This window comes from Mastigoproctus giganteus, chromosome 2 (assembly GCF_048544385.1).
Source record: "Mastigoproctus giganteus isolate SK-2022 chromosome 2, ASM4854438v1, whole genome shotgun sequence".
Taxonomy (NCBI): domain Eukaryota; kingdom Metazoa; phylum Arthropoda; class Arachnida; order Uropygi; family Thelyphonidae; genus Mastigoproctus; species Mastigoproctus giganteus.
Genome location: NC_143576.1, coordinates 117,488,307 through 117,504,445, shown reverse-complemented (window position 1 = coordinate 117,504,445; position 16,139 = coordinate 117,488,307). Strand labels below are relative to the sequence as shown.

General features: G+C 36.5%; 1 protein-coding gene across 4 annotated transcripts in view; it reads left to right on the top strand.

Annotated features, from left to right (window-relative positions):
* Positions 1-16,139, top strand: part of LOC150089519 (glucose transporter type 1-like) — a 1,237,972-nt gene that overhangs the window by 689,025 nt on the left and 532,808 nt on the right. For all 4 annotated transcript variants that reach the window (XM_090368637.1, XM_090368634.1, XM_090368635.1 and 1 more), the window contains one exon: positions 13,373-13,533. In XM_090368637.1, coding sequence (XP_090224763.1) covers positions 13,373-13,533 — 161 coding nt within the window. The remainder of the gene's footprint in view (positions 1-13,372; positions 13,534-16,139) is intronic.

Sequence of the window (16,139 nt, the reverse complement as noted above, 5' to 3'; positions counted from 1 at the left end):
TCACAACGAGTTGCCATGATATTGCACTACTTCGAATAAGTAACGCTTCATTTAAGGAGAAGGCTAATGTTACTTATTCACGAGTTGCATATATCATGGCAACTCGTTGTGAAGGTATTCACAATATGAGATAGAACTTAAAACAATGCCGCTTTGCTAATATTCTGTTCATTCAGATTTGGCTATTTATTATTGATGCCTCCTCACTATACTTATACATAGTCTAGACTTTTCCATAGCTTGAGGCTTATGCCCTAAATGCTTTATAGTCTAAATACATCATACACCATCAGGCATCTCTCATATTGTGGAGTTATACTTCATAACTGTTTTGCCATCATTGCATCCCTCAGGTACCTACAAACCCACCAAAGAAGGGCCAAATAGCCCTGAAACAGCACCAGGGGGAGCCTGATGATGTCCGGAGTTTCTAAGAATAGGTAACAACAGTCTTCCCCACTGGGGAAGTGTTGCCTATTCGAGGAGTTTCAGTGGTGTGAGTTGAAGGAGTTACTGTCCCTTTCATTCTTTTACACTGTTTCTTTTCCTCTTCCACTCCTACTATTATTTTCCCTCTACCTTTTTGCTTTTCTAAATCTAATAGGGACAACTGCATAGTGGAGTTATTATCCCACACAAATACAAAATATCACTGAAATGGTGACGGCTAAGGGACCCTGATGGCCACTGAGTTTCCTTGAGTAGGTAACAACAATCTTCTCTACTTGGGAAGCGTTGCCTGTTCGAGGAATATATGAGCTTTGAGTGTGAGTTGAAGGAGCTGAGTTTCCTCGAATAGGTAACAACAGTCTTCTCTACTGGGGAAGCATTGCCTATTTGAGGAATATATGAAGTTTGAGTGAGTCCCTTTCTTCCTTCTACGGCATTTCGTTCCTCTACCTCTCCTACTATCACCTTCCTATATCTTTATCTCTTTTCTAAGTCTAATAGGGATAGTATGTAGATAACAGAGAACTTTATCCCATACCATATTTGAAAATGGTGCCATCTGGGTGGTGGTATCCATCTGAGAATAAGTAACATTAGTCTTCTCCTCAGGTGAAGTGTTACTTATTCGAAGTAGTGCCATATCATGGCAACTCATTGTGAAGGTATTCACAATATGAGATATAACTTAAAATGAAGCCGCTTTGCTAATATTCTGTTCATTCAGATTAGGCTATGTGTTATTGATGCTTTCGCACTATACTTACACATAGTTTGGACTGGAGCTTAACACAATCAGCTAAGGCGCCTCCGTAGCGAGGTGGGCAGGAACAGCAGTGCATAGCACATGCTTCTTGATCAGACTCTGAGTTCGAGCCTGTGACCACCAAATACGGAGGATGCAGAAGGTCAGGGAATGACCACTGCATATCCCCGGAGCAATATGGCCTTAGTTGCTAATGCTGATAAAAACCAAATAACAAACAAACAAACAATCAGCCAAATTTGTAGCAACAAAAAAAAAAAAAAAAAAAAATGACACTGACATCAGAATAGGCGGCACAGTCGTGAAAAAAGTTTTCTCCCACACTAACCTGAACCTTACACGTGCTTAATTTTTGGAAGGTTGGATGGTTGTTTTAGGGTTTTTAGGCTCATTAGCAATTTAGAGGCCATGCATCGTATATAAATGTGTCTGTAAATTGCGTATTCTGTGGTCGATTTGCTGTTTTCTGGACAAAAAACCGAAGTTTCTGGAAGAAAAAAAAGAAAGACCTGCTACACTCGCCGGAGACCAACTAACTCCGCCACTTTGTGAAGAATACCAATGCGAATTCCTTGCGTAATTGACAAGATTCGAACTTGGGTCTTTTCCACCTGGTGTGGGGTGGTCAGTGATTATACAAACTGTACTACCCACTAGGGCCTTTTGGAAACACCTTGATTATTTGAAGGCCAAGGCATATCAACCATGTGAGAAATCAGGTAAGAGTTAATGGGAGTGAGAGACCCTTCACTAATGATAAAATACTTGAGTATCAGTTAGATTATCCAATCCATGTGTGGACAGGTTTTGCAGCTCCCACGAATGAAAAGTTTTTAATTATACTTAGCCACTTTATTGACTTAATTGTTAAATTAAATTATTTTCTATCAGTAGCTATATAGACCTAGTCAAGCTCCGTGGTTTATTTTGAATTTAGATAGTGTGATTTGAAAAGTAAATAATAACTCGTGTCTGTAGATTAACTGTTCGTAACTTGCTGCCATTGTTATATGATGCAACATGTGCTAGTGTAAATTTTAACAGAAAACTAGATAGGGAGCATAGTAGTATCAATTAATCAGTAAAATTTATTCATCTTAGTAAATTTCATTGGTAATTGAATTGGCCTTTTTTTAACTAAATAAATATACCGACCTAGTTATTACAAACGTATCATCATAAATTAATACATATAAGTTGACAGGGGATAAGAAAGTCATATAACGTAATGTGGAGATAATATTCGATACCGAAATATGTATATATACAGGGAGATTCACTACCAGTGCGACAAACGTGCAGGATGTGTAGGGGGCACAAAGATGAATCAGAATCACATAGCATTGCAAGGTCCGAAATGCCTTCGTCATGCGGTAAAGGACGTTGAACGGGAGGTCGCGTGAACAGCGATCCCGCTGGAAGTCAGCATTTGAGAACCGGTTCCCGAGGCAGTAGGATGGACAAGTATTCAAACGTTGAACTGGCCGACATGCACCTTGCGTATGGAGCTGCGGACTGTAATGGACGCGCCGCTCTCCGATTGTACCAGGAACATTTCCCGAACAGGCGTGCTCCTTGTCATACAATTTTCGCACGTGTGCACAGAAGGTTACATGAGACCGGTTGTTTCACGAGAGGTACCATGAATCGAGAGCGAATGAAGAGGATGCCAGACAATGAGGAGAATGTCCTATGTCTTGCAGAAGGCAATCGGAGTAAGAGTACCTGAGCGATAGGCCAACGATTTGGTATTTCCCAATCCACTGTATGGAGGATACTGTCAACAAACCAAATGAGTTCATACCATCTGCAACATTTCCAATCATCGGAGCCTGTGGATTATCCACTCCAGAAGACTTTTGCATAGTTTTGTACTGCCATCTGAATTGCAGCATAACAGAACAGTGAGTCTTTACTTAATTTTCCACCATGACAATTTTCTCCTCGAACTGCAAATGTTTTGTTTGGCAGCAAATTATAAAATAAACCTTTTTTGTCAAGATTAAAAGTATCCTTTGCCTCATATTTTTCAAGGATGGACTGTACAGAACACAACCAGTCTGTAGCCGTTTCTTTGTCGACTAATCCAGACTCACCGCAAACATTTTGCGAAACCAAGTTATTCCTGTCTTTAAATCTTTGACGCCAGCCACTGCTGCATTTGAATTCACTAATCCCATGTTGCTCAGCTAGATAATTTGCCTTTTCTTTCAAAATTGGACTTGATATTGGCAAATTAGATGCACGCATTTGTTGGTACCACTCAAAGTTTTCTTTCAATCTCCTCGTGTTTTGCACCACAAATTCGTTTCCTGTTTTTCATTGCTGCTCCAGTGTCACACACTTCAAGTCTTCTTTCGGTTTTTCAGTATTGTAGATAAAGTAGGTAAAGGGATGTTGTGTTCCTTTGCAATGTCCGTTTTGCTTCATTCCATCCTATCAACCTCTTGTATAATTTTTAGTTTATTTTCCCGGCTTAATTCTGTCTGTCTACGTTTTGTCGCCATAAATCTTATCTGCTAGATAAGATTTAATATAAACAAATTTTAAATTAATTTAAAGACGCAAGTTCCAGAAAAGACATTGGCTCAGATAAAAGGGCACAAAAAATAGATTGCTGTATACCAGGGGTGATTAACTTAATTTGTGATGCGATCTTCTTTTTTTCTTCAAAATATGCCATGATCTACCATCTCAAGAATTTCATTGCACATGGTTCAAAAAGTTAATCAACACATACTGAGATTGTTGTTTATAAATTTTAAAATTAAATACAATTCAGAATTCTTATTTTAAATTCACACGTACATAAATTTTTAATTTATGTGAAGTTTGTGTCTTCATGTCATCTGCCAAGTTTTCGAAATTGGGGATATTCTGTAATAAGAATCTTCTGCATGCAAGTCTGTAAGAGTAGAGCGATTCTTCGTTTTTATTTGTTTCAAATATGAAAAGGCCGATTCGCATAGAGATGTGGAACCAAAACAGAAATTTAAAAGTTCAATTCATTTTTTTACATTTGGGTACTTTTTCTCAGCAAACATATTTCCAAAAGTCTTTTTCTGATGATCTGGTTTTAAGAAGATATTGTTTAGCAATGTAATAATTTCAATTTCAAGTAATATTTTCTGCATGTGAAAAGTCTCAGAGATTTTTTCTGCAATTTGTTTTGTATCTAAGTTGACATTAAATGGATAAGAAATATATTGAACAATTTCTTCAATTGTTTTAAAATCACTGAATCTGGTTTTAAAATTATCAACAACTTTCTTTTTTCAGAAACACATTTCTCACTGTTAAATTCAAAAACAGGATATTTTTGCAACAGGATATTAGCTGAAAAGTATCAGTAAGCTAGTAGGAAGAGGATGCAATGTAGAATGAAAGACAGAATGAATAGGCTGGGCACACAGTGAATTGGGAATTATGGTAAAAGGGAATAAATGTCAGTTTTGGTGAAAGAAAGAGTGGCCCAGCACGATGGAAAGAGAGTGAATGTGTGTTATGGTGAATGGGAATGAGTGGAAGAGCAAATGTAATTGGCCGAAGGAATACAAAGTTAATAATAACTTACCTTACTCTATATACTAACAACACAAACACTATCACTGCATTCTCCCCTGGCCTGCAAAAACATGCGGCTAGGCCTGCACTACAACTGAAGAATAAAAGTAAGTTGAGGCACCCAGAGGGTGCAATGCAGAAAGCAAGAGTCGAACAAATGAAATGAAAGCCAGAAGAACGAATGAGAGTGTAAGTGTGCAAGAAAAAGAACACAAACCATAAATGTTGCTAACCCTAGTTTTAATATTTTATATTTTTGCTTATTAAGCTTAACTATTATGCATTAGTATTTAAATTTACATTACACACCATTGCATTCCCTCTGGTGTGTGCAAAAAGGATGAATGAGTGAGTGAAAGGGGAAAAAATAAATAAATAAATAAAAATAAAATATATAAATAAATTTAAAAAAAAAAAAAAAAATATATATATATATATATATATATATATATAATGTGTGTGTGTGTGTGTGTGTGTGTGAGAGAGAGAGAGAGAGAGAGAGAGAGAGAGAGAGAGAAAGTAGAAAGGCATCACCAAGAAAGAGAAGAATGATGATATCCAGCTCAGGACCCTGGGTTTGCCAAGCCCATACTCACCAGATGTGAGCCCCCGGGGGTAATAAGAAAAAAGTATAAAAATAGAATGCGAGTAGAGTAAGAATGTAGATTATGAGTGAAGTAAATGTGTTTCTCTCCCAATCCCCACTGCCAGCTAACATCCCCAGGCAGGGAGGGGAGGAGATAGGTTTCTGTCTCCTCCTCTCCCTGCTTCTACCATACTTCATGTGGTGGGGCTTATCCCCACTGTCCTTCTTGGGGATGCCTACTCTATTGTCCTCATCCTTCTACCTGTTTTCCCCCAGTCTTCTGTCTCCCGTTTTGTTGTTGTTTGGTTTTTAAGAGCATTAGCAATTAAGGCCATATTGCTCCGGGATGTGCGGTGGTCATTCTCTGACCTTTCCGCATCCTCTGTATTTGGTGGTGACGGGCTTGAACCCCGGTCTAATCAAGAAGCATGTGCTAGCACTGCTGCTCCTTCCCACCTGGCTATGGAGGCGCCTTTCTGTCTCCCCACCTCTCACTAAACTGACTGAGTACGCACCTAACAATTGCCGCCAAATTCTAATCAACGTCTAAATCACTGGTTTCCAACATTGCCAAATTCTAATCAACGTCTAAATCACTGGTTTCCAACATTTTTTTAATAACAGCACCCCTAAGTAATTTATTTATTTTGCGGCACCCCCTCCTCAATTTTCTGCCTGTTAGATCCGATTCTCTCTCTCTGCGCGCGCGCACACACACACACACACAGAGAGAGAGAGAGAGAGAGAGAGAGAGAGAGAGAGAGAGAGAGAGAGAGAGAGAGAGAGAGAGAGAGTTCTCGCTTTACGAGTTCCCGGAGTATTTTTTTTTCCTTCAAAGTATCAAGAAAATCGAAAATATGAACATTAATTGCAAAAAATGAATGTTAAACATTCATAAATACCGCATTTCAAACCACGCGCGTACCTATACAATACAATGTACCCAGCTTTACGATATTAAACCGTTCCAGAGACACCATCGTATTGTGAAAATATCGTACTGTGAACACAATAACACATTGTTTTTTGGTAATTCGTTCCATGAACTCGGAAGTTGAAATTTTCGCTATATAACTCTCTACAAGGCAATAATGCAAATTGTATTAGTTACCAATTCAAATCACTAAAATGCACTACACTTTTATTGTTATCATATGTTCTCTTATAAGAACCAATTTTGAATGCCTTTGTGACATTTTTCTAAAGCACATTTCTGGAGGTCACGACCATAAAACAATAAAAACAATTTACACTTTACAGTTTATTGCACTTTTCTGTTAGTGTGAGCAATTATAATCGGGTAGTAAACTCGATGTTATTGCATTTGCGAAAATACCGATAGCTGGAATTGTGTGGTTTTTTACGTTATTATGGTGAAATGTGTTTCCCCTTGACTGAAATTTTGAATTGTATAAAAAACAAATAAATTTTTGGAATCTTCTCTTCATTCTTTTTTTTTTTAAGCTTCTTCAACTTTTAACTCTGTGAAAATTGTTTGTTGCAATTTGTGCATTCCGTTAAAAAATGCTTATTGATCTGTTGAAATTTATAAAGAAAAGAGAAGATTATTTTGGAAACTAATGTCTCTTGAAGCATTTCTTAAGAAGATGACTTCTTGTTCAACAAACCAGCGAGTGCCGAGCCAATAATAAGTGACCAGCGAGTGTGCATTTAGTTGATGATGAAGAATAAACATTCTCTAAAATTTGTAAGTCATAAATAATTTCTTTATTAGTATAATTTGCTTGATTTTACAGGCTGTGTTTTAATTTCTTTGGATAAATCAATCATTGTTTAAACTTAAATTAATTAACTAACTAATTTCATTGTTGAGAATGTAACCCCTATTTTTAATATTATGTGTATGGGATTTAATTCCCACTTTATGAGCTCGTGCTAGGAACGAATTAACTCGTAAAGTCAAGAACTGCCAGTAATATTAAAAAATATATATGTTATATGATAGTTATTACAATAATATAATTATAAAAATTACATTTCATAATGCAAATTATATATATTAAGTATATAATACATTTCATAATGCAAATTATATATATTAAGTATATAATAATTTTATTCTTTATATAGAGGTACTAAGTAAACATCAATTATAGGTACTAAGTAAACATCAATTATGTTTACTAAGTAAACATCAATCACAAAATTAAAAAGGTACTGTACACTGTTTTATAATTAAATAAACATGTAAATTAAAAAAATAATGAGTTCAAGTAACTTAAACCCAAATTACGTGGCACCCCTGGAATGTTGTTGTGGCACCCCGGTTGAAAACCACTAGTCTAAATTCTACCACTTGTAAATTTCTTTTGGCCTTTCCAAATTCTAATGTTCAGCCTGTTTTTTTTTTTTTTTTATATACACGTCTTGCCACTGAAATCTTTGGAAACTTGGTGGTAGAGTATTCGTAGCAAAGTGTGGGCAACGGTGGGTCCCAATAGGTGCCCAACAGCTAAATGGTCAGAGAAACAACAGAACAAACCACTCCGTGCACACTTTTTAAATCTCTGGCCTCCACAGAGTTCTGTGTCACTTACAAAGAATAGAATGCGGAGATGGGGGAACCCCTGGTGCTGTCAGACAACTAACACACTTTACCACATAAAAAGTATGTGATAAAGAATACATGGTATATTATTTTAATGATGTTTTCCCACTTGATACGTTTTTTAAATATAGAAATTCTTTATTTTCATATTATAAAAATATAAGACAATATAAACATTTTGGTAATCGAACAAGTTAGTGTATAGCATCATTTTAGTTCGTAGTAAATCACTGAGCAAGTGAATTGGTATAATTATTTACATTTCATATTGTGAATTCCTTCACGAGTTGCTCCGATATTGCACTCCTCAAATAAACAACGCTTCACCGTTGGAGAAGACTAATATTACTTATTCTCGGTGGATACCACCACCCCTATTATTTCATTTTCATTATGAAATATAACAAAATAGATGCCATTTCACCTCCTTCTGTGGTTTACTATGAACTAAAATGATACTATGCACCAACTTTTTTGATTGGTGAAATTTCTGTAGTCACTGGCTTTCAGCGCTAAAACCTTTGGTATAAAATTTTTTTTAAATGGATGTGACATATTGCAATTGTTTTCGTTGATATCCATAATTGGATATGTCGACCACATTAAGCATTAAGTTCTGTTGGTTTTGAACAATTCTGAATTACTTATTGGATTTTTGCTCTATCTTATTGTAATTGTGATTTTTTAAGGTATGTGAAAACTCCAAAGGAGCTCATTCTTCCAATTTGGTAATGAGTTTAATAATCAGAATGTTAAGCAATTGGAAATTCTCAATTTAAAAATGTTTCCCATGGACAGTGTAGTACTTAAAAATGATCTTTAACTTATGTATATGTATCTTTTCATTTTTATTTGTGTAGTTAGTATTTCATACCCTTAAGGTCATTTTCCTTCTAACAAGTTTTCCCTCATAAGAAGTTCTGAACTTTCACTCCCCTGGAAAACTTCTTATATCAGTTCTACTGTAAATAAACAAACCCTTTATATCATTTTCTCATTCCATCCAATAACGTTCCTTAAATTTATCAAACCACCCACCTCCACAGTACTAGGCAAAAGTTTATTCAGGTACTATTACTCTTCGGCTGAGTGCAAATTTCTGTACATCTGTTGTGCAGCCATTCTTTTCCAATTTAAATTTATGCTCCCTGTGTCTTATATCTAAACAAGAGTAAAAATGTTATCAGCATTCATTTACCCTTTTAATTTATTTGCCCTTTTAATAATTTATATACATTATCGAAAGCCTTATGTACAGGGCAACCCGATGTAACATGGGTGTCAGGCAAAATTTTCAGTATCTGCAGTATAAGAAAAGTGTGCATGTTGTGGCAAAAAAATTTTACCACTTTTCCCCCCAGTTTTTTTGACATAAATGCACTTTACTTAGTACATAAATATATTATGTGCTAATGTTTTATGAGTATACAAAATAAAAACATTAAGTTATAAAGTTGTCTTATTCCCTTTATATTCTACTAATAAACAATGCTGTAATGGGCTTTTATTTTAGGTATCCATTCTGAAATAGTCGTGTAACTTAGTTTGCCAGAACTGATGAGAGTTTTTTTCAATATGTAATTCTTAATAGTGGTCACATGTAATAAATGATAATGTTCACTCTCACTCTGACATTCTAACCATGCCATTCTATCATTAATGTTTTCAAGCCCTTTGTTAATTTCTTGTGCTTTTTCCTTACATGAGTCATCCACATTATCTTCTGAGTCACTCCTTATGCCACTATCCATCTGTTTGTTGATTGTCTTCCCACTGTTCACAAAAGCTGCAATTTATTCCATGCTCAGGTAACGTGCAACTGGAGCTTCCTCGTCCACCTCAATCCAAGCAGCCAGATCATTTGTTCCAATACTGCTAGCAAGTACTTTTCAAGTAGCCTTTGCTTCCTGTTCAGAAAATGCTGCTAATTCAAGGTTATTATTAGTGATCTTGTCTTTTCCAATGCATTTTTTCCAGTTTTTTTCCATTGGATTAGCAAGGGGGAAAATTTTCAATTGCTATTGAGCACTTTCTCTCTTGCTAATCCAATATTGTATGCAACGTCTTTCAGTGTTAATGTTTTCATAAATTCTACAACTTGAATTTCTGAGTTCACAACAGCAGAAAATTGCTTACTGCAATAGTTGGCTTTGAAGGCTCGAATAATGGCCTTATCCATGGGTTGAATTAGTGCAGTTGTGTTCCTTAGTAGAAACGTGACACCGATTTGGCCATCTTTCAATTTCAGGACATCAGTTGAAGGACGAGCTGGGCAGTAGTCCAACAGTAACAGAGCCTTTTCTTCAAGTTTTTTAGAAAGAAAGCGGCATGTCACTGATGGTATAAACTTACTTTCAAACCATGAAACAAAAATATCACTCAAGTGTTTAGAGCTATTTTTAAAACACAGGAGACTTTGACTTTTACTGGTGCACAATGGCTTTAGCTTCTGATTTCGTCTTGTTTGCACACACTAACACAGTGATTCTCTCTTTGTTAGTTTTCATGACTACTTTGTTGGGTTCTTTGTAATATCCCGTGATTTGTCAGGGAGACGTTTAGAGTAGTGCTCAGTGTTCTTCCCAGAAAATTTTGCCAGCCGGGTGGCATTATGAAGTAGCTGGGTGGGGAAGTGTAATACTTCACAGTATTATAAAATTTTCTGTTATTTACAAATGTGACTTAAGCGATCCAGAGTAAAAATTAATTGCATTATTTCACATTATATGCTCCCGTCGCATTGACCTCAATTGCATACTATGTTTGAATTAATATTTATCGACATCAGTGAGCAGTACCATATGGTACAGTGAGAATTGCTTAGAATGCAGGGAATAACTTTGATATCATATATTTGGATCTTAGAAAGGCTTTTGATACTGTTGCACATGGAAGACTGCTGAACAAATTGGAGCAATGTGGCATTGGAAACAAATTGCTGCTATGGATAAAGGGATGGTTGAGGGGGAGAAGACAGTGAGTAGTAATCAATGGGCACTGCTGATCGTGGACTAATGTTATTAGTGGAGTCCCTCAGGGTTCAGTGTTGGGTCCATTGTTGTTTTCTGTATTTATAAATGATACTGATGGTGGTATATCAAGCTTAATGTCCAAGTTTGCAGATGATACGAAGGTTGGCAGGGTTGTTAAGGACACTAATGATAGTACGCTGCTGCAACAGGATCTAGAAAAGTTGAGCAGATGGTCTGAGAGGTGGCAAATGAAGTTTAACATTGACAAATGTAAAGTATTACATATGGGAAGCAGTAACCCCAGAGTGCTATATCAACTCTGTGGTACTACACTGACAGTAGTAGAGAATGAAAAGGACCTGAGGGTAATTGTTCAGGCAGATATGAAGTTTTCTGAGCAGTGCAGATGGTCTGCAAGAGTAGCTCATAGTGTCTTGTCAATGATATACAGGAATTTTTCTAGTAGGAAAAAGGAGGTGATTATCCCCTTGTATAAGCCAATGGTTACGCCACACCTTGAGTACTGTATACAGGTCTGGAGGCCTCATTTTAAGAAGGATGTAGAGCTGTTGGAAGTAGTACAGAGAAGAGCAACAAGATTAGTGAATGGAACAAAGGGATGCAGTATAAAGACTACTTCTTTTCATAAGAACAGGATAGAACAGAAACAAGTAGACATTGCAGCATGACTATGATATAATTTACAGAACCCAAGTCTTCTTGGTAAGAATCTCCTTTTATGCCCCCAACCAATTTTGTTGCTTATCTCTGCACCCTTTTTAACCGATCTATATCCTTTTTTAAAATGAGGTTTCCAAATCTGTATGTAGCATTTGAGATGTGGCCTAAAGATTGCTCTATACAGTGGAATAAATGCCGCATTGTCCTTTCTGGAAAAGTTCCTTTCTTTCTTTCTTTGACAGCACTCCACGAGCTATTTTAGCAGTTTGCACTGCTGAGAGAATTTCATGTCAGACTGTTCAATTATCCCTAGATCTGTTTTTCTTCTTCCACCACCAATTTGAGTTTGGTACCATCAATGGTATGCTATTCAGGGATTACTGCTACCCAAATGCAGTACTCTGCATTTATCACTGTTGAATCCTCTTGAAGTAGCATATCCTAATTACTACCATTAACCACTGTACCCACCTTTGTGTCACCAGCAAACTTAGATATCAGACTTGAAATAACTACACCGTTATCATTAATAAATGTTAAAAATAGTAATGGGTGACAACACCGACACCTGTGGTACTCCAATCATCAGGTTAGGCCACGAAGAGCAGTGGCCATTTTTAGCCACCCTTTGTCCTATTACTGAACCATCCCTTTATCCATAGTAGTAATTATTCTCTAATGCCACATTGCTCCATTTATACATAAATTGTACATGCAGTACAATATGAAAGACTTTAATGAAATCTAAGTAGATGATGTCAAAATTATTATACAAAATGTATTCAGCTCCTTTGTAGCAATCTCATAGTAGATAATCAGATTTGTGAGACATGATCTCCCTTTAATAAACCCATACTGTAATTACCTGATGACCTCCAACCCTATCAAAATGATATTGCATTACTTCTTTAACTAATGGTTCCATTATTTTCCTTGGCTTAGAAGTTAAACTGACAGGTCTATAGTTACTCACTTCTCCCCTTGAACTACTGTTGTGAATAGGAAATTCATTTACACATATCCAGTTTATGGGTACTTCTCCTGAATCTGAGGATTCACTCATCATTATGGTGAAAGGTTTAGCTACCCTTTTTGCAGTTCATTTAATATTTTTTTTTTTTTTTTTTTTTTGGTTTTTTTTTTAGGAGCATTAGCAACTAAGGCCATATTGCTCCAGGATATGCGGTGGTCATTCCTTAACCTTTCCGCATCCTCCGTATTTGGTGGTGACGGGCTCGAACCCCGGTCTAATCAAGAAGCGTGTGCTACGCACTGCTGCTCCTTTCCACCTGGCTACGGAGGCGCCTTCATTTAATATATTGGGATAGATTCCATCAGCTTCAGGTGCGTTCTTTGGTTTCTTCTGCAGCAATTTCTCTACAATTAACCATACAACCATGCTTTCTGTTGTTATTAAATCATTTAACTTCAAGTCAGTATTAGACAGAGTTCTTCCAACTTCATCTTTAAAAACTTCATGTCTGAACATTGATGCAAAATGGTTGCTTGATTTTTTTTTTTTTTTTTTTTTTTTTGTCTTACCTCCATTTTCCTTTCTGCTCCCCACCTCAAAGCATCATCTAAATGTTGCCTTTGTAGTATTGTCTCAACGATGGCATTTGTTCATTTAAGGTGTCAGACAGATTTTGGCTTGCTTCATAAGTTTGTACTGAAAAATGTGTATATGCCATTTTGTGTTCATTCCTTAGCTTTTGAGCACTAGTTCATCTAAATGAATTGTACTGTGTACCACTTGCTTCAGTATTATACGTTTCTTTAATTAACAGATTATTCAGAAGTTCATCTCAGATGTTTATAAAATGCGAACAGGGAAAGAAATAACAGAAGACTTCAGGGATCTCCTTTGGTCACTCACTGTATCAGTGTTTGCTATTGGAGGCATGATTGGAGGAATTTCAGGAGGATCTTTAGCCGATAAATTTGGAAGGTAAACAAAAGAAAGGTTTTATTTTCAACTACATTTTTAAAAGATAAAATTCGAATGGTAAATTTATCGTGAGAAACAATATATTTTTTTTCATGAGAAAATTTTTCATTGTTAGTAGTATATTGAAATATAGTAATTTACTTTTATAATGATACTACTACTTTAATATGATCTAGCTTCATTTAGCAATTAGAACTCTCATTTGTGTTCTAGCAAAGATGTTATTTTCAGTTGGTACCTAATCATAGCAGTGGTGTGCTGCCACAGACAGTTTGTCTTACAGGAGACTGTTAGATTTTGGGTTGTTTACTGTGCTGCTACCTGTTTTTATATTTTGAATGGTTTTTTTGAGCTTTTTGTTAAGTTTTATGTGATCAGTTGTGTCTCAGTGTCCACTAAAATTGTTGTTGACCTTGATGTGCACACATGCCAAGTGGGAACTGGCATGGGTGCATCCATTTCTCTCGTGCCGCAGCTGATTGATTGTGAACTGTTGAAGTTTGAACAGCATGCTCACATGAAGTTCTTTGAACTTGGGAAAAGTGCTACAGAGACACTGCAGGCATTACAGAAAGTTTATGGAGGTAATGGTTTGAATAAAACAACAGTTTACGAGTGTTTAACTGATTTAAAAACAGCAGTTTACGAGTGGTCTAATTGGCAGGAAACACTGAAAGATGAACCTTGCAACGGATGCCCTTCAAGGTCATGAAACGTCAAAAATATCACAAAAGTGAAGGAACTTGTGCAAAATGATAGGCCAATGACTGTTGTTGAGATTGCTAATGAAGTTGGATTGTCTGTAGGCTTAGTGTGCACCATCCTGAGATTTAGGGATGTGTTGCATGTGTGCAAAGTCTGGTCCATGCTTGTCAGACATTTAAATGGATTGCAGGAAACCATCTCAGGTGACTTGTTTGAAAAATCTATATGCAGGATCCGAGCTTCCTAAGAAAATTGGCCACTGGGAATGAGTGTTGGCTGTTGTTGTTGTTGCTATTTGGTTTTTAGGAGCATTAACAACTAAGGCCATATTGCTCCTGGGATATGCGGTGGTCATTCCCTGACCTTTCCGCATCCTCCATATTTGGTGGTCATGGGCTCGAATCCCCATCTAATCAAGAAGCATGTGCTATGCACTGCTGCTCCTGCCTACCTAGCTACGGAGGCACCTGAGTGTTAGCTTATGATACCGAACCCAAGGTGGAATTATCTCAATGGCACACAAAAATTGCACCACAGTCCAAGAAGCCTTGTGCAACAAAATCCAACCTCAAAGTCATGCTGATAATTTTTTTTAAACAATGAGGGCATAGTGTATCATGTGTACTATGCCATCGGTAACATGAATTTGTGATTAGGGGAGAAGCATTACTGCTGCTTACTATGTTTAGGTTCTGATACATTTTTTCATGAGAATGTGAGGTGAACATGACTTCAAAAATGGAAGGATGGTTGGATCCTGCACTATGACAATGTGCCCAGTCATATAGCAATGGAAATTCAACAGTTCTGGGCTGTGGAAAGAGAAATCACAATCATGCAGCACCCTCCCTACTCCCCCAACCTTGCATCTTCTGACTTATGGCTGTTTCCTAAACTGAAAACGAGACTTCGGTGTCATTTTGCTGCAGAGCATGACATCAAAGGAAACACTGAAGTGGCCCTACATGTGCTAAAAAACATAATTTAAAAAAATATTTCAAAGCTTTTGAAGACTGATAGAGCATGGCAGTGGACAAATTTGATGAACAGAATTCACCGGTCAGGTTTTCTTAAGATAAATGGCAAGGAATAGGTTCAAATGGGAAACCGGAAAATGTTATTCTTAAGTCCAACACTATTTGATTTTCATCCAAGATAAAAAAAAAAGTTCCCCTGGCTGCCTTTAAGTCATATTTCGTGGTTGAGAAGATATTAAAATTTAAGGGTACCAAAAACTGTGAAAAATTAATTCTGTTGAAAATTATTGAGTAAATGAGCACTTTAGGCTGCATAGAGTGTGTAATCTTTAAAGGATTATAGATTATTTTCAGATGTTTTGTGGTACTTCCTATACCACTTCTTTAGTAAATGCCTGAAATGCTGTCCTTATTACACCATCAGCCTTGCATACCAAGCCCTTTTAATGCATTAGTGATTTTTTTGGTCTTGGTATGTGAGGCTGATGGCGCCATAAGGACAGTATTTCAGTCATTCACTGAAGAAATGGTATAGGAAATACAGTGAAACATCTGAGAATAATCTGCAATCCTTTAAGAAATTATAGATTAAATTCTATGCAGGTTAAATGCTTATTTTCTTACTAATTTCCGCTTCTTGATTTATCTGTGCTCTGTGCCACTGAAAGAACCTCTTAATTCTGTGTTGTTTTTTAACAATTAGAGCATTACAGAAGTTTTTGCAGCTATATTTCTCTAATTTAAAAAAAAATTAGTAATGCAGGTCAGGGACACTTATCATATTTGAGTAATATACTTGGGTAAATTCACACAGAATTTATCCAAGTTTCTGTTTTTGGTGGATGCTATACACCAGTATATCCATTTGAAGATTACTTTCCTATGTGTCAGTAATCTATATGTTAATAATCATATTTATTTTTA